Here is a 27592-nt window from a genome sequence, read left to right on the forward strand (position 1 = left end):
AGCAAAAAGTGAGGTGCTAAGCAACTGAGTACCTGTCTCTAAATAAAACACAAAATAGGGCGAGGGGTGTGGCTCAGTGGTTGAGTGCCACTGAGTTCAGTCCCCAGTTCCCCACCCCCTCCCCCCAAAAAAGTATACATCATAGAGGTTTGTTACTGAAGTCTTATTTTAATATTCCATCAAGCCTAAAACAAAATGAAATTTTAGCAGATGTCAAAATGTTAAAAAGGAAAGTAAATCCAGGCACAAAGGCACATGCCCTGCAGTTCTAGCAACTGAGGAGGCTGAGGCAGGAAGGAGGATCACAAGTTCAAGGTCAGCCTCAACAACTTAGCTAGAGCCTGTCTCAAGAAATAAAAAGCAATGGAGATGTTATTCAGTGGGTTCAGTCCAGGACCAAGAAAAGAAAAAAAAAAAAAAAAAAGAAAAGTAAACGTAGTTAAAACATTAGCTTGTGCTAGACATATCTTATAATCCATAGTGTCATCCTTGATATTTCTATTTATTTCATTAAGCCAGAAATTAACAAGGAGTTGTAGGAGTGTGTGAATATGCTTTGGGAGAAAAGTCACATTCATTTTCACTAATGTCTAACAAATTGAGCAGTTCTTTCAATTATAAAGGCAGTAAACTGCCCATTGTATTAGCAGTATTCATGACTATAATTAAAAGATCACAAATATTTTACCTTCTATTAACTTATAATTGCAATTGTATTAATCTATTTTTGCTCATCATGGTGGTTGCTCTTATACCTTATGCTATATCCTATTTGCTATTTTAACAAGGGGACAAATACATTATTATTAAATTTTAAAATATGTTTAGAATTGGATATTATAAATTTGTTTTCTTTGTAGTCCTTTCATTTTATTTAATGCATTTTAAAAGCATTCTGAGAAAGGGGTTGGGGGGTACATACACTTTACCAGGGGAGGGTAAAGTGTATGTAAAATAAAACCAAAAAAAACCCCCCAAAAAACAAGTTTAAGAATGCTTCCTGTAGGGCTGGGGATATGGCTCAAGTGGTAGTGTGCTTGCCTGGCATGGGTGCGGCCCGGGTTCATCCTCAGCACTACATACAAAACAAAGATGTTGTGTCCGCCAATAACTAAAAAATAAATATTAAAATTCTCTCTCTCAAAAAAAAAAAAAAGAATACTTCCTGTAAATATAAATTCAAGAAAGAGAAAGGAATAAAGTCATGAGGAACAATCTTCTGAATTCAAGTTCCTGTCTAGGGACCAGAAGCTTCCCTTTAAGTCAACTGTGAGAATAAACTACCTTTTGAAATGTACCTTATTCACCTAGACAATTTTAGCAATCCCAGCACGCACTTAAGAGTGTGTAGAGTTACACAGGGTATGGAGGCTGAATATATATATTTTTTAATATATATTTTTTTATTGATGGACCTTTATTTATTTATTTATATGTGATGCTGAGAATCAAACCCAGTGCCTTACACATGCTAGGCAAGTGCTCTGCCACTGAACCCACAACCCTAGCCCTTGAATATGGTTTTCATTTACACCTATTGAATATTCTCATAGGCTTCTTGTTTTGGAAGGTCTTACATATTTATATAGTAAACATTTGAATTTTGCTGGATTTATAAAGATGAATCTGATAAAATCTTTCCCTCCTTACTATAAGCTTAAAGTCTAAGAGAAGAAAACAACACATATAAATACCCAGGTGGAAGTCTGTAGTGTTCATTTGGAGAGGTAGGAAGCATAAAGAAGTTTACTTCTTTATTTTTTTAAGGCATTTTTTAACCTTTTAATTAATGTATTTATTTTTATGTGGTGCTGAGGATTGAACTAGTTACAGTAGATTTGAAAAATGGAGGCATGATGGCATGCAAGGCTTTACATGTATTCCCAAGAGCAGTATTACCAAAAGATATTAGGCAGGACTTACATGGCCAGATTTGTACATTAGAAGTTGAAGGACAGAGACAGGAAGACTTATTGACTAATGCAGTTATCCAGGTGGGCAGTGATAAGATCTTGAACCAGATATTAGCAATAGAAATAGAAGAGGTTTCAATAATGAAGAAAAACCTATATAAGAATTGGTTGCTATTTAGATCAGAATGAAGGAGAGGAGGAATTTAGGGTAACTTTTGATATGGTAACTGGGTAGTTAGTGCTATAGTATAGAAAAATATAAAAAAGTTGATTTGAAGGTGGAGGCTGAAGAGATGAAGAATGATTTGGACACATTGGAGATGCCCTTGAAAAAATACATTGCAGATATCTAATAAGTTGATTACATCAGCCTGTCAAATAGAACTTTCTGCAATAATGGAAATATTTGATGTCTATTTGTCTGTGGTAGCTACTGACCATATCAGGTTTGAAATGGGATTGAGAACTTAATTTTAAATTTGATTCAGTTTTAGTCTCAGTAGCCATATGTGTAAACAACTCAATACAGTATTGGATAAAGGAAGAAACTTAATAGTATAGGAGTGGATTTAGATCTTTTAGAAAGGGTAAACTGTTCAGATATAGCAGCCTGGTAAAATCAAATGAAAACTGAATAATTTGCTGGCATTCACAATTAGTGCAGGGAGTAACAGCAGGATACTGATATGTTTTGAAGGTCAGAAAATAAACAGGAAGATAAATGTTACAATAGATTGGGCTAATTTTGTAGGTCTTTAAAATACATAGTAGATTCTTTTATTTAGTGATTATAATTTAGTGCCTACTGTGTGCTGGGTATTATTTTATGTACTGAATTCTATGTGATGAACAAAGTCCCTGCCTTCTTAGAACTTTGAAAAAGACAGTAAATATAACTGGATTTTTAAAAAATGTCTCTATTGAGAATAATACCATACAATTGATTCCTTTAAAGTATTCAATTCAGTGGTATTTTAACATATTGAAAGAATTTTGCTATCCTCACCATAATCAATTTTAGAACATTTTTTTAATCACCTTAAAAAGAAACCCTATACTTTAGTAGTCATTCTCCATTTCTCCCTGTCTGGTCTCCTCCCATTTATCCTATGGAAACCACTAATCCACTTTCTGTGTATAAATTTGCCTATCCTGAAGAATTCATTTAAGTGGCATCATACAATATGTATGTAATACAATTTAAAAATGGGCAAAGGATCTGTCTAGATAGATATTTCTACAACCAAGATATAGAAAAGGCCAACAAGTGCATGAAAAGATGAACAATATTATTAAGTAATTAGGACGTGGAAATTAACATAATATATGACTTTAGCGTTAGACTTCTTTGACAGCATGTTTTCAGGGTTCATTTCGTGTTTTATATATCAGAACTCCATCCCCTTTTATGGGTGAGTAATGTTCCATTGTATGTATGTACCACCAGTATACATTTTCAATTAATGGACATTTAGGTTGGTTTGGGCTATTTGAGTCTTGCAGTTATGCATGTTTATGTACAGATTGTATGAACATGTTTTTCTTGCTCTTGGGTAGATAACTGGAAGTAAAATTGCTGGATCATGTAGTAACTATTTAACATTATGAAGACCTTTTTTGAAGAATATTTTCTCAAGTGGCTGTACCATTTTACATTCCCAGTAGCAGTAAATGAGGGTTCTAGTTTCTTTGCATCCTTGCCAACAGTTGTTATGATCTGTTTATGATTATAGCCTTTCTAGTGGGTGTGAAAGTGGTGTTGATTTCCACCTCCTAATTACTTAATGATATTGTGCATCTTTTCATGTACTTGTTGGCCTTTTCTATATCTTGGTTGTAGAAATGTCTATATAGAACAGACCCTTTGCCCATTTTTAACTTGTATTACATCTTTATTATTGACTTATAATAGTTCTTTGTTTAAATATAGTTCCTTATCAGGTACAGGATTTGCAAATATCTCCTGTTCTGGGATTCTTTTTTACTTCTTGATGGTGTTCTTTGAAGCACAAAAGTTTTAAATTTTGTGTAGTCCAAATTTTTTTTTTTTTTGCCTCAAAAAGTGACATTCATTAAAAGAAAAAAAAATGACAAGATGTTCATCCCTTGGCTCCCTTCTCTCCCTCTTCCAGCTGCTCCTTAGTCCCCTGGATTGAACCCTGGCTGGAGCTAGGTAGCAGGTCAGCCCCTCTCAGATGAGGTCAGCAACATTAAGGTGCATCTCTTCAATGGAGGTGGTGTAGAAGGTCACGATGTCTTGGAGCATCCTCTTGTCTTCTTCTGTCACCATGTTAATAACCACACCCTTATGGCCAAAATGCTCACCTCCACTAATTCTATGGATATAGTTTTCCCTGTTGGTAGGAAGGTCATAGTTGATGACTAAAGAAACTTGCTGTATATCAATGCCTCTGGCCAGTAAGTCAGTGGTAATGAATACTCTGCTAGAGCCAGATCAGAACTCCTCATGATCACATCTCTTTCCTTTTGGTCCATGTCTCTATGCATGGCAGAGACAGTAAAATCTCAGGCATGCATCTTCTCAGTGAGCCAATTAACCTTCCTTCGGGTGTTGATGAAGATCACTGCCTAGGTAATGGTCAGGGTTTCATACAAGTCACACAGTGTGTTCAGCTTCCCCTTCTCTCATTCAACATTGATGTAGAACTGGCGGATACTCTCCAGAGTCAATTCTTCCTTCTTGACAAGAATTCGAATGGGGTCCCTCATGAACTTCTTGGTCACCTCAAGCACATCGGAAGGCATTGTTGCTGAAACAAAACCACCTGGGTATTGCTATTACGCTTCTGGAATATGTCGTAGATCTGTTCCTTGAATCAACGGCTTACCATTTCATCAGCTTCAATTAATACAAACATCTTAATGCATTTGGGAGACAGATATCTCTGGTTGAGCATATCAGACACGCAGCCAGGGGTACCCTCAATGATATGGGGAATTTCCATCTGCAACTTTTGCACCTCAGCACGTACATTGGTGCCCCCAGTGCATGCATGACTGGAGGCACCAATGTAATCTCCTAGTGCCATGACCACCTTTTGTATCTGCTGAGCCAATTCTTGAATGGGTGCCAGTACCAAGGCTTGGGTGGCCTTTAGATCTAATTCAGTCTGCTGGAGAATTGATATGGCAAATGTAGCTGTTTCCCAGTCCCAGATTGGGCCTTAGCAATCACATCATAACCCTTGATACAAGGAAGAATGGCTCACTGCTGGATGGCAGAGGACTTCTCAAAACCATAGGCATAGATGCCATGGAGGAGGGACTCGGAGAGATTCATGTCATCAAAGCTATCAACAATCTCATTTCAGTTACTTTCCATGACGACTTCAGGCTCCATTCCATCAGGGCCATTGTCTCTGGATCGGGAATCCTGACTTGCAGATATGATCCTTAGAAACTAGCTTTTTTTTTTGGATTGCTTGTGCTTTAGGTGTCATATTTAAGAAACTATTGCCTAATCCAAGGTCACAAAGATTTACACCTTTTCAATTTGAGTTAATTTTTGTGTGTGGCATAAGGAAAAGTTCTGATTTTATTTATTTATTTATTTTTGGTACCAGGAATTGAACTGAGGGGTGCTTAACCACTGAGCCACATCCACAGCCCCTTTTATATTTTATTTAGAGATGGTCTCGCTGAGTTGCTTTTAGGACTTTGATAAATTACTGAGACTGGCTTTGAACTTGGCATCTTCCTGCCACAACCTCACGAGCTGCTGGAATTACTAACAGGCATGTACCACCATGTCCAATTCTGATTTAATTTTTTTACATATAGATATCTAGTTGTTCCAGCAGCATTTGGTGAGAATGTTTTTTTTTCCTCCTCCACTGAATTGTCTTGACATCTTTTGTAGTATTAGTTTGTCATTGTTTATTTTCAGAGTCTTCGATCTGTTTCATTCATTTATTAGTACTATGCTCTCTTGATTACCGTAGCTTGTAGTATGTTTTGAAATCAGGAATTGTGAGTTTTCCAACTTGTTTTGGCTATTTGGGTTCCTTGCATTTCTGTATAAACTTTAGGATAAATTTTTCAATTTCTGCACAAAAAGCAAATGAGATTTTCATAGGGATTGCATTGAATCTATAATTTCTTTTCTTTTTTGGTACTAGGAATTGAACCCAGGGGTGCTTAACCACTGAGCCACATCCCCAGTCCTTTTTAATTTTTTTGAGACAGGGTCTGACCAGGTTTCTTAGGGCCTTGCTAAATTGCTAAGGCTCTTCTCAAAGTTTTGATCCTTCTGTCTCAGCCCTAGGAGTCTCTGACTGAGATTAAAGGCATGTGCCACTAACACTTGGCTTGAATCTACTTTATCTTGATTATAATTGCCAACTGTTAACTTTTCTAATCCTTAAACATAGGAAATGTTTTCTTTAGGTTGTCTTTAATTTCTTTCATCAATGTTTTATATTAACTGTATGTTTATATATATATATGTGTGTGTGTGTGTGTGTGTATATGTATATAATAGTATATATTTTACAGTAGTTCAGTAGTTGTACAGTAGTTACACACTTCCACTTTTTTTTTTTTTTTTTGCACAGTACTAGGGATTGAACATAGAAGTGTTCTACTGTTCTATTGTCTCCAGCCCTTTTTATTTTTTATTTTGAGATAAGATCTTGCTAAGTTGCACAGGCTGGCCTTGAACTTGTGATTTTCCTGCCTTAGCTTCCCAAGTAACTAGGATTACAGGGAGGTACCACTGTGCCTGGAAGTCATATGCTTTTTACCTTAAGAGTTAGTGGCTGCCTTTAAATCATCTTGGCAAAAGCTCATGAGTGATCATGAAGGATATTTTTCTTCTTGAGTCCACCAATCTACTTGTTTCCAGTGATGTTAAAGTACCTCTTAATTTTAGTACTCTTTACTTTCTGCCTTACCATCAGTATGCAACCGATAAGTCTATTTAATGTGCTTCACTCTCCACCTTTCCAAGGTAATGTCTTTATAACTGTGTATCTGAGGTTCTGTAGAATCCTTGAGCAAAAGCACATATTTTCTCAGCTTGATTTTTCACAATGTATAATTTATGTTTTAAATTTTCACTAGTCATTCAGTCAAGAAATAGTTCTTGACTATTTCAGTAGTTCAGCATATAGTTTCGTGAACACAAAACACTGTTTTATAGTCCACCTATTGCATCCTGTAATTCTTAGTATAACCATTTTAGGAAAAAAATTCCTAGAGTCTGAAGAATTTTTAGAGGCAAAACTAAACCAGGTTATCCAAGTAAATAGCTTCCTTCCTAATCTCTTTTTTCTACTTTCTTCCATTCTCCCCAGAATAGTCCCTAGAGGAAATAGAAACACACCACAAATATTTTTTTCATTCTACCTCACCAGTCTCATTTCTTATCAGTTTGACTAGACAGTCTCTTCCTTAGGAAAGCATATTTAAGGTAAATTTATTCTCAGTATGAGTTTTCTTAGTACTAAGTTATTGATTTTTAGCAATCTGAACATCCTGTGACAATTAAAAAGCACACAACACAATTTATTAATCTCCTAATAACCCTTGCTGTCCTGAAAACCCTTCTGAAAAGCCATTTTATTGGCCAATCTGTGTTAGTACTAAATTTCAGAACTATATTAGTAACTCAAGTTAGTTACTCCACTCATTCAAAAATAGGTCTGTAATCCCAGTGATTTGGGAGGCTGAGACAGGAGCATTGCATGTTCAAGGCCAGTCTGGGCAATTTAAGTGAGACCTTGCATCATAATAAAAAATAAAGGGATGGGGATACAGCTCAAGGGTTAAATCCTCCTGGGTTCAGTTCCCAAAAGTTGCTTTGATAACCCCAAGCCATTTGGGGTTGGTTATTTATTTATTTATTTATTATAATTATTTTTTTTAGTTGTAGATTGACTCAATGCCTTTGTTTTTATGTGGTGCTAGGATTGAACTCAGTGCCTCACACTTGCAAGGCAAGTGCTCTACCACTGAGCTACAACTCTAGCTCCCATTTGGGGTCTTTAAAACTATGGAGTCACCATTATCTTTTTGCTTTTGAACCTTAAGTGTTTTGCTAAGCTTTCCAGGAGATGTAGCATAGAATACACTAGCAAACAATGTATTCTTAAACAAAACTGCCATAGGTATTTTTGCTGAGAACCGAAAAATTTAGAAGGAAACCTTAAATGCTCACTTATTTTTCTACCTCAAAGCATATAGCAGGGATTCCCTTCTTCTTTATTATTACTAAGAATTTCTTTTGTTTGTTTTTCTCCCATAGACCATATGTTTTGAAAGATTGTCTAGTGACAATCTGAAGTTAGTTAATAATTTACCATTTTTATTTATCATCCATAATTGGGCTGTCATACTTTTTGTGTTCTTTGAGCACAAGTTTGAAAATCCTTAAAGGAGTTGAAAGCAGCATGGACTGTTTGGAAATGGACAAACCTAGATTAAAATCTGAGCTTTACCAATTAGTAATGGTGTAATGCTCGGCAATTTATTTATTAATACTTCCAATCTCGTCATCTTTAAAAATAAGGATAATGATTTGAACTTTGAAGGGTTGTAGGAAATTAATGAATGTAGATGCTTTGGGTATAATCCTGGGCACATAGTTTTAGTACCTATGAATAATTTTATCTATATTTTGTGGAGTCCATCCATTTAAATAATTATGATTGTTTGCTTGTTACAGATCCCCCATACTCCAAATATAAAAAACCCTTTTAAGTCTGTTGGTGGTAATTTCTGTTGAATAGTTTTATTGTAAGTTGCAGCAGATGCTCTATGAAGTACTATGTGGAGAACAATGTACAGAAGCTAAAGGGTGCATATTAGTTGGTAGTGACTGTTTCAGCATTCCTTATACATTTTATATTTTTTCCTCAATTCTCCTTTATGGAAAGACTGATTTCATTTGTTAACATGCCTTCTTATGGTAGCACATTGACTACTTGCAGATCTCAGTGATAGGAAATAGATAAGTTCAGTTTCTGATGTAAAGATGTATATACCTTAAGTCCATATAGTATGCTATTATAAGAATTCAAATAATTGAAGTGTGATTTTATTCTAAAGTAGAAACAGAAATCTGAATAAAAGTAAAGTTTGGGTGAAATACTAATTGTTTGAAATAATTGGTGTACAAATTTTTTTTTGTTGTTGCCTTGCAGTCCACAAGAATTGGAATGTCAGTTAATGCTATTCGCAAGCAGAGTACAGATGAAGAAGTTACATCTTTAGCAAAATCTCTCATCAAATCCTGGAAAAAGTTATTAGGTATAATTGATCTTTCCTTACATATATTTTTGATGTTCTGATTTGTCAAATGGTTGTCACATTTTTTTTCCCTCTATAAAATTAGATATACTGAAACCAGTGCCTCATAATAAGGATAAGGGAAGGTTATATTAATCTCTGAAATTTTTGCTCTTTAGGCTAGTCATTTCAACTCTCTTGACTTGGAACACAACTAGATAAGCACTTTAAGAAGAATTTTTCTTGCAAGGGAAAGGCTCTACAAACTTTGTGAGGAAAGGGGAAAAAAAATTTTTTTTTTTTTTTTTGTTTGATGATACTAGGGATTGAACCCAGGGCCTTGTATATATTGCGCAAGCGCTCTACCACTGACCTATACCCCAGCACTGAAAAAAAAAAACTTTTTTTTTTTTTTTTTTGGGATACTAGAGATTGAATCTAGGGATACTGTATCATCCCTTTTTATTTTTTGTTTTGAAAAAGTCTCACTAAGTTGCCATGGCTGGCCTTGAATTCCTCCTGCCTCCATCTCCTGAGTCATTGGGATTATAGGCATGTACCACCATGTCCAGGCTGAAATAATTTTTTAATTTATATAAAACTTGCAAGAATAATAAAAGAACTTATATATTTTATATTTTTCTTTATCCAGATCATTGATTTTTGATACTCACCATGTATCATGTCCTTATCATCATCATCTCTTTCTCTTGCTTTCTTTTCTTATTCTTTATGAATCATTTGAGGGGAGATTGACATATCACATTCTCTTTCCCTGTAAAACCTAAGTGATATTTCCTTAGAACAGGCTTATTTTCTCATATAACCATAATATAGGAAAGATAGGAAATTTAACATTGTTTTCTTTCTTTTTGTTTGTTTTCCGTATAATTTCTTTTTTTTTTTTTAAAGTCAAGGATGTCCACTCTTTTTTTTTTTTTTTTAAAAAGAGAGAGAGAGAGAGAAGTTTTTTTTTTAATATTTATTTTTTAGTATCGGTGGACACAACATCTTTGTTTGTATGTGGTGCTGAGGATCGAACCCGAGCCGCACGCATGCCAGGCGAACGCGCTACCGCTTGAGCCACATCTCCAGCCCCCAGACCCCCATATAATTTCTTTGCTCTTAGGTACTAGGGATTGAACCCAGTGCCTCGGATATGCTGGGAAAGACAAGTTCACTGAGATACATCCCCAGTCCTTATTGGTATAATATTTTAATCTGTGGTTCATGTTCCGGTTTTATCAGTTGTCTCAATCTGTGTGTTTTGTAGCTTTTTTCCCCACTTGTCCAGGACAGAATTCAGCCCATGAACAGTTATTTAGTTTCTTAATCTGAAGTTATTCCTATTCTTTTATTTTTTTATGATATTGAAATTTTGAAGAACGTAAAGCACCTTCCTACCCCCCTTTTTTAATAGTACATTCCTCTTTAGGGGTTATGTGCTGTTTTCTAGTGATTAGATCAGGTTGTACATCCATAGTTGGAATATTGCTTACCAGTGTTATGTCCTTCTCAAGGTATCACACTCAGTCAAGGTGTACACTATAGAGTTGATTTTTTTTTTTCCTGTAAAGACATTCTGTGGGAGACATGTTAAGACCTTGAAATCATCTTGCATTTTATCAGATTGCTCTCCCCCAATTTAATGCCGCCCAAACCAGTCTTTATAGTGATGGCTATAAAAGTGGAATGTTCTGACTCTTCTCCTTCAATATTTATAAATCTCTTTACACTTAAGAAAGCACTTTCCTTTTACCTCCCAGTGATTTTTTGTTATTAGTGTAGACTCACAGTATAATCTATTATGGTTGAGATTTTTTTGATATTGAATTGTCCCAGATTTGAAAAGTGATTACCCCTTCAAACTGGATCTTGGCTCCTTTTGGCAAGCCCTATTCAGTGCTTTGATAATATTTATGCCTGTAAAAATGTAAAAGCCTGTTAAGAAAAATGAGTGTAGTACATGATCCTGTATTAGATTTTAAAGGGTTGAAAACCATTCCCAAAAGATGATTATTAGGACAATTGGCAGAACTTGCTAGTTGTTTTCTCTGATTATATGAAAGGTGTCTTTATTCTTAGGAAACACACTGAAGTAGTGGAATAAAAGTACATGATATCTACCACCTAATTTTATTTTTTTAAAATAAAATAAAATTTATCTTTATTTTATCTGTTTATTTTTTATGTGATGCTGAGGATTGAACCCAGGGCCTCGCACGGGCTAGGCAAGCGTTGTATTGCTGAGGCACAACCCCAGCCCCCTGCTACCTAATTTTAAATAAAAGAAATAAGTTTATAAACACTGAGAATTTGTGTGTGTGTACATATTCTTATTTATGTCTATAAATAGAGGTAGGAAGGAGACAGAAAATGTGACAGAATGTTAGCAGTTGGAGAATCTCAGTAATACATGGAATTTCTTTGTATTGCTCTTATTACATTGTGCAAATTTAAAATTGTTCCAGAATAAAATCTTTTAAAAAGATTTAAAAGGATTTTATCTGGTCTTTAAAGACAGGTGGGAACTCTAGATTCATGATTTATTTAATTTTTTTTCTGTATTTTCAAGTAATTAAGATTAGTCATAGTGGGCCGGGATTGTGGCTTAGTGGTAGAGTGCTTACCTAGAATGCATGAGGCACCCAGTTCGATCCCTGGCACCAAATAAAAATAAACAAATAAAATGAAAGTATCGTGTCCATCTACAACTAAAAAAAAACAAAAAAAGATTAGTCATGGAAAGTTCATTGAGAACTTGACACACACACATTTTTGCTCACAGAAAGAGGGTTTCTATATGCATTTTTAAATATTTTTTTTATAACTTTATTTTATGTATTTATTTTTTTATGTGGTGCTGGAGGATTGAACACAGTGCCTCACCCATGTAGACAAGTGCTCTACTACTGAGCTACAGCCCCAGCCCAGATAGATATATTTTGTGGGAGATTAGACGTTGCAGTTTTGCTCATTTGGTTTTATATTTAAAGAAGATTTACTCTTTGTTTATTGGCATTCAGGTTCTTCAAACATTATTTTGTGTTAGGTGTGTTGGTGCACACCTGTAATCCCAGCAGCCTGGGAGGTTGAGGCAGGAGTATCACAATTTTGAGGCCACCCTCAGAACTTGGTGAAGTCCTAAGCAATTTAGCAAGACCCTATCACAAGAATTAGGAAAAAAAAAAAAAAAAGGACTGGGGATGTGGTCCAATTGCTAAGCACCCTTTGGTTCAATCCCCAGTACCAAAAAAACACAGACAAACAAAAAACACCTTATTTTGTGAAAATTTACTTTTCATTAAAATTTGAAGTTAGAGGAGAAAAAAGTCCTTGTCTATTTGTGACTATAACTATCAATATCTTATTGCATTTTTAATCTTTTTTTTTAAATTTATTTTTCAGTTTTCGGTGGACACACATCTTTATTTTATGTGGTGCTGAGGATCAAACCCAGTGCCCCGCGCATGCCAGGCGAGCGCCTTACCGCTTGAGCCACATCCCCAGCCTGCATTTCTTATCTTTTTTCCCTCTGATGCACAGATTATGCTTCAGCTGTTATGTTACTTTCACTTCATGTATACATGTTATCTTTTTTTTTTTTAGTTGTAGTTGAACACAATATCTTCATTTATTTATTTATTTTATGTGGTGCTGAGGACTGAACCCAGGGCCTGGTACATGCTAGGCAAGTGCTCTACTGCTGAGCCACAACCCCAGCCCATCTGTTACCTGTTTAATGAAAATATTTTGTTTTTCTATCATAATTGTTATTTTTATTGGTTTCAGAATAATTGAATGACTATATCTTGATTTTAATTAACCACTTGCATATTGTTAGGTTTGTTATTTTTAAGTTATGGCTGTTATAACTAATTTTTAATAAATAATTGTTCTGCCTAAAGCTTTTTCTTTAGATCCTTAGCTAGGTTTCTAGAAGATTTACTACTTCTGTTTAGTAAGTAGCACATTTTTTTAATACTTAGGATATGCTAACTGTTGACATGTATTACTACATTTAATCCTTAGTACAACCCAGTATGATGAAACCAGTGCACTGATCACTTAGGTACCTTGCACACAGTTGGATCAGTGGTGAATACTTGACCTAGGATCTGACTGCATATAGTCTTAAGACCTTTCCTGGGGCTGTGCTGTGTTGCCTATGGAATTGTTTTCATGCCTCTTACTTCTCTGCTTTCCAAAAGGAATTATATGAATTTACTGTGCCAGGGTGGTGTGGGAGATCAATTTTAACTGCACTTTTGGCAGCATTGGATCCTTGCTAGATCATATTTAATTGCTATATCACCTTTCCTTTTTAAGTAGTGTCTTTTCTATTACTTTTGGACTATTTCTTAGTCCATGCCATGTATCATTATTAATCTTTGTTTTCTGCCTCACAGTACTGTACCATCTTTAGGTTTTGAAGCTTTCAAGGTGAATCATAGAGAATAACAGGGATCAATGAAATAAAATATGTGAAAACTCAAGTGTATATTCATGTTATACCACAGGGCTTGAATTGTTAATTTAGGTTTGATAAAGCTGTGCTTTATAAGATAAATTGTACAGTTGTGATACAGAAAGCTCTGTTAATGCTTTCTCTAATAAAGCTCTATTAGTGCTTTTCATCCAGCTGGCATATTAGAGTTGTCTGAGGAATTTTAAAAAATTATGATGCTTGTGCCTTACTGCCAGAGATTTGGACTTACTTATGAAATGGAGGTTGGCACGAGGGTCTTAAAGCTTGTGTATTTTATGTTGCTTTACAGATCATTTAAGATTGAAGGGATGCTAGGTAGATCTTACTATTCCTGAGGTATTTTATATGAAAATGTTCTTATTACTGTCAAAGAAATATTTATATTTTAGGTATAGCCTTTCTTTTTTTAATTAGTTTTGCAAAACATTACAATGATCTTGACATATCATATATTTGATTCAAATGGGGTATTTATTTTTTGACTTCATGAAAAATTAATTAAAATGATATTGTCACATACTGGGGGTTACTGGGGTTTGAACTCCGGGACACTTGACCACTGAGCCACATCCCCAGCCCTATTTTGTATTTTATTTAGAGGCAGGATCTCACTGAGTTGTTCAGTGCCTTGCTTTTGCTGAGGCGGGTTTGAACTCTGGTCTTCCTGCCTCAGGTTCCTGAGCCTCTGGGATTACAGGTGTGTGCCACCATGCCTGACACATGCTTTCATTTTTAAAATGACTGCTCATATTTTTCCCATATTCTTTCCTTCTCTTTGTTCTGTATACTTTTCTCTTAAACTTTTAGGTTCCCCTTGGCATACGAATTTGTAATTCTTACTAAATGAGTGCTAACTGAATATGGGTTCTGAAAAATACCCAAGTGTGTATGCTAATAGAATAGTTTCCATAAACTTGATTTACTGGTGGGTAACTTAGAATTTTTTTTCTTGTGTTAGTAGCCTGTTAACATGCAGTATTTCAGTTTTTATTTTTAACAGTTACTAACAACTAAGGGATTTCATACATTTTCAGATGGACCATCCACTGATAAAGACCCTGAAGAAAAGAAAAAAGAACCTGCAATTACATCACAGAATAGCCCTGAAGCAAGAGAAGAAAGGTATTTCACTTTATGGAAATTCATTTGTTAAAGTCAGATAGTTTTATCAACTCTATCAATTTCTCCATGGTCTTCTGATCACAAATCTGCATTACTTTCTGTTTTCCAGTCATATAAAACTAGTAAATGTATATAACCAAGGTTTTTAGAAAGATTTCCTAGAAATTTAAAAGATAGGTAGTAGATTACATAAATAAAAACAAATTGTGTATTTACATAAATAAAAACATTGTGCTTAATAAGTTTTATGGAATAGGATTCCTGGGAGAGGCACTGATAGAATTGTTAATGACTGTAGTGCTTTGGGATTTAAATGGTTACTTCCTCTACTTACCAATTTCTTTTTTGGATTTATTTTTACCCTGGATCACTTTCATTTTTATGCTTTTTTTTTCTTCCAAATTTTGCCATTTATCATAGGAACTTAAAATATGAATTTCAGCCACAAGGGGTTTAAATTGTTCCTTGGCTTCTATAAGATCTTTGCATTTATTCTTTGCTGTTGCATACCACAAAGTGTGCAGTATCCAACATGTTGCTTAATTTTGGTATAGGTAATAGATTACAAGTAGTTCTCCAATTTCTTGTGATGCTTGTGGTTTAACTATTGATGTTGACTTAGAAAAGTGGTTCTCAAAGTGGTCCAAAGAAGATCAAGGACTGCCTGGCAACTTATTAGAAACTTAAATTAATATCACATACACTTGTTATTTTATGTTATAGTACTAAATATATTTGATGTTTAAAGAGGTAAGCCAAAAGTAGGGTTAAACAATGTTTGTTAATAAAATTTATGCAGTTTTTTTTTTCTTGTAACTTTTTATTTTGAGATAGTTTCAGACTTTTAAAAGTGCTGGCTGGGGTTATATATCAGTGGTAGAGCACCTGCCTAGCACATGTGAGGCATTGGGTTTGATCCTCAGCACCACATAAAAATAAATAAATGAAGAAAGAAAGGAAAAAAGAAAGATTGTGTCTATTTACAACTAAAAATTTAAAAAATGATACAAATTTATTCTAAAAATTGAAAAATAGTACAAAGAATTCTTTACCCAATTGCTTCTCTTATATATGTATATGCACATATACATGTGTTTATATATATATGAATGAATTTTATTTTGAACCAAATGAGTGCTTTGCAGACATTTTGCCCTTTTTACCCTTATATATGTCAATATGTTTTCTTACATATAACCACAGCACAGTTTCAATATCAGGGAATTAACATTGATATATAAAATACTATTTTGTAATCATAGACCTTATTCATATTTCTGCAGTTACCTCAATAATTTCATTTATTGCAAAGGGAAAATATTTCTTCAAAAATACTGTCCAAGATCATATATTGAATTTAGTTGTCATTTCTCTTTGATGTCCTTTAATCTGTAATAGTTCTTCAGTCTGTTGTTGTCTTTCTTGACCTTGATATTTTTGAAAACTGGTGGCCCTAGCCTAATGAATTTTTAACATGTTTTCAGCTGTGATATATTCAGGGTCCCTGGTTTTGTGTCTATCACGTATATAGATAAACATTTTAAGTAGATGTTGAAAGCTGAGTCATTTCTTAGTATACATTTTATCAGTTTTATGTCCTTGAAGTTTAGGTGTAGAGCCTATCTGCAAATGCATAGAATTATTGTGTATGAAGGCTATACATGTTTACACATACTCAGAGAAATAAAAGAGGACTCAAGAAATTATTATGAAGGGAGATGTAAGGTTAGATCTAAATGATTTGTAGTTGAGTGAAGTTTTACATTTTAAGTACAAGAAATTGAGAAAATTATGTGCTTAAATGGTTAGAAAGAGGTAACAGAATGTTATGCAGTGGTGCCAGCAATAGCAAAGTGAGAAATGGCTCCGTCAGTTCACTTGAGTAGTTTCCATTGGCTGGGCTAGGCATTTGGCTATGGACAGAAGCAAAAGCATTTAATTGAAGTATTTAAGTAATATTTATTTGTTTTGTGGTGCTGAGGATCAAACACAGGCCATATTCAGCCAGTCCTCTATCACTGAGCAACACCCAGCCCTAAGAAGGAGATTTTCTTTCTTTTTTTTTTTTGATACTAGGGATTGAACTGAGTGGCATTTAACCACCAAGCCACATCCCCAGCCCTATTTTATATTTTATTTAGAGGCAGGATCTCACTGAGTTGATTAGTGCCCTGCTTTTGCTGAGATTGGCTTTGAACTCTTGATCTTGTCTCAGCCTCCAGAGCTGCTAGGATTACAGGCATGTGCCACCATGCCCAGTTTAAGAAGGAGATTTTTAAAAAAATTAAATTATTCATTTATTTACTGCTTACAGACACTGTGCTATATATTGAAGATACAAAGAAGATTAAATCATGGGCAGGGGATATAGCTCAGTTGGTAGAGTGCTTGCCTCACATGCACAAGGACCTGGGTTCAATCTCTAGCAGCATATGCGCACGCACACACACACACACACACACACACACACACACACACACACACTCAAAAGATAAAATCCTAAGATTTTTTGCTCTTAAGAACTTAGCCTGGTCTCAGCTTCTGTGGGTGAGGAACCAGACTTCACCGGGACTCTCACTCCAAGATGCAGTACTACCTCCTATCATAATGATATAAGAAGTTAATATTTTCTTTGTATAAAGCCAACATAGCTAAGGTAAATGTTACCCCATTACTCAGTGAATTTAGGATGAACTATGTAAACAACTGTAAACAAAATGTATTCATGAAAGTTTTTGGACAGTGTCATTTTATTTTTCTGAAGAGTTTGGGGAGAGGGAGGAGGACTGAATTATTGCCCCTGAAGAGAGGCAAATGTCCTTTTTCTACTTAGGCATATCATGTAAGTGTATTTCTAATGAAGTTTTTTTTTTTTTTTTTTTTTTTTTTTGTGGTGCTGGGAATTGAACCCAGGGCCTTGTGCATGAGAGGCAAGCATTCTATTAACTGAGCTACGTCCCCAGCCCCTTATGAAGTTCTATCATGACCTCTTGGAATATTTATTATGTAACTTGAAAACATGTATCTATGTTTATAAATGGTGAGATAATCTTTCTGTCTTCACAATTCTGGTTTAATGCTTATTTAATAATAAAACTTTTTTTCCTCAAAGAAAAAGAAACTTAGTGTGGTTAAAGGAAAATGTATGAAAAGTCATTGCAAACCTGTGTGTACACGGTTTTTTGCGAGTACAGAGAGATATAATAATAGGAAGCTTCAGGAAGAATTGACTGAAATTAGAAGGTACAGATGATCATTTTGTACACTGTAACCTGTTCTCAACAGTGGTTGTGTTTTGGAGAGAAAACATGGAAGGTATATCCTTGCAGCAGGTTAGATCTATGAAGGGCAATGATTTAATCAGTCTTTGAAAAAGGTTTATGGCAAGGCCTGAAGGGGTACCCCTGTAATCCCAGCAGCTTGGGAGGCTGAGGCAAGAGTATCAGGAGAGTTCAAAGCCAGCCTCAGCAACTATTTAGCAAGACTCTAGGGGACTCAGCAAGACCCTGTCTCTAAATAAAATAAAAAAAGGGCTAGGGATGTGGCTCGGTGGTTTAGTGCCTCTGGGTTCAATTCCCCAGTACCAAAGGGAAAAAAAAGAAAAGAAAAAGGTTTATGTTAGATAACCTTATGTGTGATAAAACTGAATCGAAACTAGTCAGAAAAGTATTTTTAAAAGAACCTGTTTTGTGAAAATCTAATATAACAAGTTAATCAGAGCAATTGAAATGATTAAGTTGACTAGAAAGTCATTAAACTGTCCTGCTGTGCAGATGAATTTGTATTTATGGAGAGAAATTAAACAGACCTTTTTATAATCTCAAGATTTATTTCATCAGATTTTTGTCTCATTAGAAAACCATTGTCTAATTGGAGTAGAGGTTTTCAAACATTTTTTTTTTTTCTCCCTGTAATTTTGGTAGCAAGCCTCCATACTTTTTTGGTCCCATCCCCTTGCCTTTCCCCTCAAACCATGATCCATTCTTATATATTGCCGTGAGTTTTAATGTGTATTTTCTCTATTAAAATTTTATTCATTGTTTAAAAGGACAATCAAGGTAAAATGCTTGGTATTCTTTTTACAAAAAAGACATAAGGGGTGGGGGCTGTGATTCAGTGTTAGTGCACTTGCCTGGTATCGGTTCAATTCTCAGCACTACATACAAATAAATAAAAGTAAAGGTCCATCAAAAACTAAAAAAAAAAAAAAAATTAAAAAAAAAGATATGAGATTTTTTTCCTTACTAAATTTAATCACTTAAGTTTTTAATGTATATGCAGGTAACTTTTTTCCTTACACAAGTCACTAAAATATCATTTATTTAGGCTCTGAAGTTTTGTTTTCAGAGAGTGATAGTATTGTTACTTTAAAGTTTTTTAAAAATTTCTTTTTGGCATATGTATTTTAGTAGTTCCAGTGGCAATGTAAGCAGCAGGAAGGATGAGACAAATGCTCGAGATACTTACGTTTCATCTTTTCCTCGGGCACCAAGCACTTCTGATTCTGTGCGGTTAAAATGTAGGGAGATGCTTGCTGCAGCTCTCCGAACAGGAGGTAAGTTTAGTGAATGTTATTTTACTTCCCATCCCTTTCATCACCACCACTAGTACTTTATCCACTTCCATATTGTTGTTTTGCAAGTACCATTCTGATTGTAGCTGCCCACCACTGCTTACCTTAGGGAGGAGTTATTACTAATAGCAGTCCCTAAAGAGTGAGACTGGGGGAGGGGCTGGGGATGTGGCTCAAGCGGTAGCGCGCTCGCCTAGCATGCGTGCGGCCCGGGTTCGATCCTCAGCAGCACCACATACCAACAAAGATGTTGTGTCCGCCAAGAACTAAGAAAAAAATAAATAAATGTTAAAATTCTCTCTCTCTCTCTCTCTCTCTGTCCCCCTCTGTCTCTCACTCTCTCTAAAAAAAAAAAAAAAAAAAAAAAAAAAAGAGTGAGACTGGGACATCTGTTTATTACTATGTAATTCCAAGAAGTAGATTCATTCTAATATATGAATGTTTTCCCTGATTGTAGAAATTTTAAACTTTCCCCCTCAAATATTTTGTTACCTGCATTTAATATGCAAACTACTTACTCTGTCCTTAGATTGAGAGTTAACAATACTGAATTCTGAAATGTTAGTATGACATACATTGTGTAAGTTTTGTATTCGTAATTCCATTTGCTGATTTTTTTTAAGTGGAAAAGCAATCTTGATTTATATATGAGAACTTAATTATATTTGAAGGTATTTAGTCTTAGCATGTAAAATTTTGACTTTAAACCAGGCATGGTGGTGCATACCTATAACCCCAACAACTGGAGAGACTGAGACAGGAGAGTCACAGTTCAAGGTCAGCCTGGGCAACCATAGCCAAGAACTTGTCTCAAAAAAAATGAAAAGGGCTGGCTCACTGATAAAAAAGGAGAAAAGAAAAAGTTTCATATGCAGGAATGTTTGTCATTTTATACTTTTCCTTTTCTTTATGCTCAACCATAGGTAATTGGACCTATTTCCTTTTTCTGCCTTTTCTAGTTTGAATTCCTTACTGTCTCTTTTTTTCTTCTTAGTTTCTATTTATTTCCTTTTATCCTTTTGAATATTTGTATAGGAGTCTGTTGAGTGTATCCGTATATGTGATTGGCTGATGAATGGTTTCTTTGCATTGAACCCCGAGTCTGAACTCTGAGTCACAGGAGACAAGACAGTTCTTTATTTAACTTTCTGTACTCTCTGCTGGAATAACCAGAATTCATGGAGTTGTGAAATGAGGAATTGCCTGCTGTATGAATTACTTCCCCATCCCTGAGGGAAAAGGAATCATCAATGCAGGAGCACTGTGGATATTAGGTGAATCTAAAAGGAGGAGTCTAGTGAGTAGTAAGAGACCAGATTCTAATTAAACTAAACTAAAAGGATTTTTATATGAGGCAAATGGGTTTGAAGAAATAAGAATGCAGTTCACTTTCTTGTACTGGAATTTTCTTTTAATATATTGCAATAAATTAACAATTTTATGCCTTTTTTAGATGACTACATTGCTATTGGAGCTGATGAGGAAGAACTAGGATCTCAGATTGAGGAAGATATCCTTTGTGTGTCTATTTGTAATTGTTTTAAGTAACCTATTAGGATAATTGTAATTTTTTTCTTCTTGTATATAATTCTAAGGTTTATTCTTCAGTATTGTTTTGATTTGAAAAGAGAAGGAGAAGGACTTTCATATCAGTTTATTCCATTTTTTTCTTGTCATTCAAAAACAAATCACATTAGTGTTGATGGCCTTGCAAATTGAGAATGTAGTTTGTAATTTTATTTGCGCAGAATGGCAGAGAAAATACACACACACACACACACTCCTTTACTATTATATGTGAAGATTTCTCGTTGAGGAACCTCAACAGAGCACACATAATTTCCTTAGATCATTATCCTAGAGGGAAATATGTTCATGCTGGGCACCACAGAAAGGGCCTTGGGATACAGGTCATTCATATGGGAGGGGAATAGGGAATATGTAGGTAACAGTAGGACATGGAACTCTTTCTTGTTAAGGAAATATCTTTGTTAGGGAGGAAGTTCCTTTTTTTTTCCTTTTTATTTATTTATTTATTTTATTGGTTGTTCAAACATTACAAAGCTCTTGACATATCATATTTCATACATTAGATTGAAGCGGGTTATGAACTCCCAATTTTACCCCAAATGCAGATTGCAGAATCACATCGGTTACACATCCACAATTTTACATAATGCCCTATTAGTAATTGTTGTATTCTGCTACCTTTCCTATCCCCTACTATCCCCCTTCCCCTTCCCTCACATCTTCTCTCTCTACCCCATCTACTGTAATTCATTTCTCTCCTTGTTTATTTTCCCATTCCCCTCACAACCTCTTATATGTAATTCAGGGCTCAGCCTCTGCTTGTGGCCTGACCTTGATGAAGAGAAACCTGCTAAACTAGCTTCATGCTGAGCTGGGAAAGGAAATAAACCTCCAGGGCTACTGTGGTCTCTTTTCAGAAAGCCCCAAGGAACTGTGTGGACAAGGCCATTAGACTTAGGATTCTTGGTGGAATAAGATTTGGGCAAGTTAGAGCTGGTGTCATCTCAAGCTAGTTTTTCAAAAATTTTTCACTTGGATTGAATACCTGAGTTACTTGTTGATTTGCGTGCTGCTTTGATTAAACAAGAAAAAAAAATTACTTGTCTATAGTGTAAAAGTTTTGATAATTATTTGTCAATTATGGATGAATCAAGGAATCAGAAACAGTGCTCTTTTTTTTAAACTCATTAAATTGGAAACAGTTTTTGTGAACTCCTTAGGCATTTTTAGGATTCTTATTTTGGCAGAAAAGGAAAAAATTGTTTTATCTGTATAATTTAACCATTTTTCCTTAACAGCCAAGTACCTATATATCAAGAAATAAGGAATACAGACATGAAATACAAAAATAGAGTACGAAGTAGGATATCAAATCTCAAAGATGCAAAAAATCCAAATTTGAGGAAAAATGTACTCTGTGGGAATATTCCTCCCGACTTATTTGCTAGGATGACAGCAGAGGTGAGCATACCTATATGTTAAGTTTCTATGATGTGATTGCATAATGTCAAGTATATCATAAGGCTTTATATAAATATTACATATATAATTTCTATGAGCTGTTCTGATAGATACATAAATACTAGCAAATACTTAATGTTATTGACTTTGTTGACATTAATGTTTTGCTCCTTCTGTACCATTAATGTTCTTTTGGTGCTATATTTAAATCATTATTTAAAATTAAAAATGTTATCCTTTTAATGACTCTAATTACAAATAGCCTTTAAGCCTTTTTGCATGGTTAAACACTCAGAAATTGTTTATATTCTTACTGATTTTTTTCTTAAATTTATATGGGAAATGATGGAAAAATTGAAATTCATAGGGCTGCTATTTGTAGACAGTTATTCATTGACAATAACTATTGTGTGTCTACAACCTATTAGGCATCCAAGAGTGAATTTGTTTTTCTGCATAGCTAATCAAAATAGCTATATTTTAAAAATTCCTTTTAAAATTTTTGTTAAAATATGTTAAAGCTTTACAAAGCAGAGAACATAGTGCAGTGAGATCTCATGAATCCATCACGGAAGCTTTCAGTTTTTTTTTTTTTTTTTTTTTAAAGAAAGAGTGAGAGAGAGAGAGAATTTTTTAATATTTATTTTTTTTAGTTCTCGGCAGACACAACATCTTTGTTTGTATGTGGTGCTGAGAATTGAACCCAGGCCGCATGCCAGGCGAGTGCACTACCGCTTGAGCCACATCCCCAGCCCCGCTTTCAGTATTTTTGAGAACTTATCACCCTTTTAATTTTTTACTGCCCGCCCCCCTTTTTCCCTTGAATTTATTTTCAAGCACATCTCAGACATTATCTTTTTTTAAACCTCTTTATATTTGGGAGATAGCATGTCATCTCCACATCTAACAAACCTATTGGTATTATTAATATCTAGCTCATATTCATGTTCTATTCTTTTCCTGTCCCTTATATCCTTTCTAATGCTTTTTTTTTTTTAAATTTTCCTTTACGATATTGCCCTTTCAAAGAAATCAGTTCTGTATCCCACTTTGTGGATTTTAAAAAAAATTTATTTTTTAGTTGTAGTTGGACACAATACCTTTTTTTTATTTATTCATTTTTATGTAGTGCTGAGGATCAAACCCAGTCCCTTGAGTGCTAGGCGAGTACTCTACTGCTGAGCCACAACCCTAGCCCATCCCACATTATGGATTTTGTCTGTACAACTGTATCTGTTTCTCATGTAATTTGATTTTTTTCTATCCCCCCTATTTTCTGTAATATTGGAAGCTAGTTCAATAGTCTTGATTATATTCAAGCTTCATTTTTTTCTGTATAAATACTTCTTCATAAGTGATGCTTTTTATTGTAGATTCCTCACAGCAGGAGACTCATAATGTATTGATCTCTTCTTAGGGTGTTAAGATTGGTCATTTGGGTTTGGATAATTAGAGTGATTTGTTCACTGTAAATCTCTCCATTGAACTTTCATCCACTGATGATCCTTGCCTGAATTGGTTATTTCAATAAAATAACTACAAATGAATGATTTAAATTATGTCATTCCTTTTACAGTAATTAGCAAGGTTTCTTTGTTAAAGAAGCACTTTTCCTTATAAACTCAAGCTGTTGGTTTGGGTAGGAAAGTCAGGATCAATGTGTAAGTCTTTTCCATTGGTTATCAGTTACCAGAATCAGGAGTTGGTGCCCTGGTTAATTGCCAGTGATGGCTTTCTTTTTTTTTGTACTGAGATTGAACTCAGGGGCACTCAACTGCTGAGTCACATCCTCAGCTCTATTTTGTATTTTTTATTTTAGAAACAGTGTCTTACATAGTTGGTTGGTGCCTCACCAATGCTGAGGCTGGCTTTGAACTCATGATCTTCCAGCCTTAGCCTCCTGAGCTGCTGGGATTACAGGCGTATGCCACTCTCCCCAGCTTGTTTTTGAATATATGTGTCCTCTCTTAAGTATTGTCATAGACTTGTGACTTTTTATTTATCCTGTGGGATTAGTTCTTTACAGTAATTTAATTTAATGGATAAGAAATGGTCCTATTTTTGGCTGATAGGAGTTACTTCACATTGACCTCTGTTTCCATTGGACTTAACTGTGATACTCTCTGGTATCTTCTGTGATTTTTGGTACAGAACATGACCCTGACATATCCTTTTGCTTCTTACACAAGGCTTGAATTTCTCCAAAGGTCCCTGGCTTCCTTCTGGGCTGTGGTATTTAGAGACCACAATCTGGATACTATAGGTACTCATTGTTACAGGTTTACATTGTTTATAGCCTTTAAACAACAATTAATTCCAGTATTCACATGCAAACTTATGAGCATTTGAAGAAAATGTTAAAGAAAGCAAACTCTTATAAGTTCTGTAAGAAAAAATATTAATTTTATACTTCTTAAACTTTTAAATGCTGATTATTATTATTATTAAGCTAATTGAACATTAAAGCATTTAGATCATAGGATATGCATATTGTATAGAAGATTTCTTTAACTGAGTGGTATTTCCACCTCTATCATAGGAAATGGCTAGTGATGAGCTCAAAGAGATGCGGAAAAACTTGACCAAAGAAGCCATCAGAGAGCATCAGATGGCGAAGACCGGTGGCACTCAGACTGACTTGTTTACATGTGGTAAATGTAAAAAGAAGAATTGCACTTACACACAGGTTTGTGATTATTTATAGATTCTTATTTTCATATTAATAATGCTTATAGGTACCAAGGATAATTATCAGTACTTTGATAATTTTCAAAAAGAGATGATATCTCTAAGATGAAAGAATGCTTTTCTTAATGCTGATTGCAGTTAAGAAAAAATAAATTGTTAAAGTCATACCTTCGTGGAAATAGTTGCTATGAAAACTGTATCAGTTAATTAAATAAAATATATGCTGTTTAATAAGATGACCTGTATTTTTGTTTTTTAAAGAGAGGTAGAGAGAGAGAGAATTTTAATATTTATTTTTTAGTTATTGGCGGGCACAACATCTTTGTTCGTATGTGGTGCTGAGGATCGAACCCGGGCTGCACGCATGCCAGGCGAGCGCGCTACAGCTTGAGCCACATCCCCAGCCCAAGATGACTTGTATTTTAACAGTTCATCAGCAGTTGATTATTGGGTATTATGTAAACAGGCCATAATTCTTGTGTGTCTTATAATTTATTGTTTTGATGTGTAGAAGTTTTACTACTGACAGTTTTACTACTGAACATGTATGTGATAGAAGTGGTCTCAGAAAATTCTGCGTTTTAATTGCGCTATTTTCTTCTAGTCAGGTAGAAAAAGCTCAGAAAAGTAGAAGTGATATATCTTACATTATCAGGTTATAAATAGCTAAGATTAAAAAAAATTCTTTTAACAGAAGGAACCTAGTCTAAATGTGAAGTCAGTATGATTTCTTTTTAATTTTTTTAATTGTAGATGGGCATAGTAACTCCATTTTATTTATTTATTTTTATGTGGTGCTGAGGATTGAACCCAGTGCCTCATACCATGCTAGACAAGCGTTCTACCACTGAGCCACAACCTCAGCCTAGTATGATTTCTTAAAATCAAAAAAATTACTTCTTTTCAATTAAAAAAAAAAACTTTCAAAGTTCTCATGAAAATAACTGATACAAAAAATTTAAATGTGAGTAATGTTGATATGTAAGTGAATTTACAATTACTTCATTATTTCTTTTGATTATGTACTCTGCAGTATAATTGCTAGATCAAATGAGCATTTAAACTATTTATGCAACATAATAATATTTACTTATTGAAGTAAATATTAATTTACTTCAATAAGTAAATATAAATAAATTTAGGAAAATTACAGAAATATATGACCAAGAATCTGGGGGGTGGTGGGTGGTTCTGGGGATTAAAACCATATCCTCATGTGTGCTAAGCACATGCCATACTTCTGAGCTATGTACTTCCAGCCCATGAATAAGAGATTTAAAATCACCCTTTAATCTGCCATCTATAGAGAATAATCATCAATATTTTAATGTTTGCAATATTTTGTGATTTTCTTTTTATATATACTTGGAGGTATATGCTGCCAAAACTGTCTTATTCACTTTTCATGTAAATTCTATAAGTGTAAGCATTTTCTTCTTAATTGTTAAACATGATCCTTTGCAAAATCCAAATGGGTATATAAAATTCCAGCAGATGGATGCACTTTTAGTATGTTAATTCCTTATTGGATACTTGTTTCCAGCACTTTTGCTATTATAAAATTGGATTTCTCAAATATTCTTATACATAAGTCTTCATGTTTCTAATTACCGTCTTAGAATAGATAGGTTAGAGACAATAGTTATTTAAGATTCTTAACCTTATTGCTTAATTTAGGAGGTTGTAGGAGTTACATGTCAGAATGAAATATTCTTAGTTTTTACATCTTTGCCACTTTGTAAGAAAATATCAACATGTTTAAATTTGTACATTTTTGTATTTGTTACTGATGAATGTTTTTTCACATTAACTATTTATATTTAATGGGTGATTTTAGAGGATTCCCCTACTTATCTGGGATAAATTAAACATGAAAGAGAAAAAGGGTTTAGAAAAATCAAGTTTGAAATACATGCTTCTTTGATATTATTTTGTTTACTTGGATTTTTTCTAGACTCTTACACATTTTATTGTGGTACCACTGTGATAATTACATATCTATATATTGATATTCTTTAGGTTTTCCTTTTTTTATAGTACTACTTAAGTAATATCTTTCACTTGATTTTTCTGCAGGTACAAACCCGAAGTGCAGATGAACCAATGACAACATTTGTTGTTTGTAATGAATGTGGAAATCGATGGAAGGTATGGCACCCTCTTGAATTCATATTATACTCATTTATAATAGAACAATTTTTTTAGTCTTTTAATAATTTTACCTAGTATCTAAATTATACATGTATGCTCACACTGTTCAGTAATGTAGAAGTCCTTTATTAACTACTTGTATTGGGATAAGCTATTTTATATCCTACTAGAAATAATTAACTTGATTTTACCTCCTTGTTATATATGTTTTGTTGTAGGGACAAGAATAACTAGAAGAGAATCTTCTCCCCCCCCACACACACTTTTGTTAGGTACTGGGGCCTTGCACATGCTAAGCAAAAGTTCCACCACCAAGCTACCTCCCTAGTCCCCAGGAGAGAATCTTAAATGTCCAATTATCATAACAAGATCCTATATTCATTACATCATTTCTTCTCGAACTCCCAGAAAATCTAT

General features: G+C 34.4%; 1 protein-coding gene and 1 pseudogene across 1 annotated transcript in view; one reads left to right on the top strand and one right to left on the bottom strand.

Annotated features, from left to right (window-relative positions):
- The window catches only part of Tcea1 (transcription elongation factor A1), a 39884-nt gene that overhangs the window by 8963 nt on the left and 3329 nt on the right, over positions 1 to 27592 (top strand). The window contains exons 3-9 of the mRNA XM_005322908.5: positions 9077 to 9182; positions 14685 to 14772; positions 19182 to 19327; positions 20799 to 20855; positions 22182 to 22336; positions 24876 to 25022; positions 27101 to 27172. Of these exons, the coding sequence (XP_005322965.1) occupies positions 9077 to 9182; positions 14685 to 14772; positions 19182 to 19327; positions 20799 to 20855; positions 22182 to 22336; positions 24876 to 25022; positions 27101 to 27172 (771 nt within the window). The remainder of the gene's footprint in view (positions 1 to 9076; positions 9183 to 14684; positions 14773 to 19181; positions 19328 to 20798; positions 20856 to 22181; positions 22337 to 24875; positions 25023 to 27100; positions 27173 to 27592) is intronic.
- On the bottom strand, positions 4028 to 8429 carry LOC101962276 (eukaryotic initiation factor 4A-I pseudogene; annotated as a pseudogene).

This window comes from Ictidomys tridecemlineatus, chromosome 7 (genome assembly GCF_052094955.1).
Source record: "Ictidomys tridecemlineatus isolate mIctTri1 chromosome 7, mIctTri1.hap1, whole genome shotgun sequence".
Classification (NCBI taxonomy): domain Eukaryota; kingdom Metazoa; phylum Chordata; class Mammalia; order Rodentia; family Sciuridae; genus Ictidomys; species Ictidomys tridecemlineatus.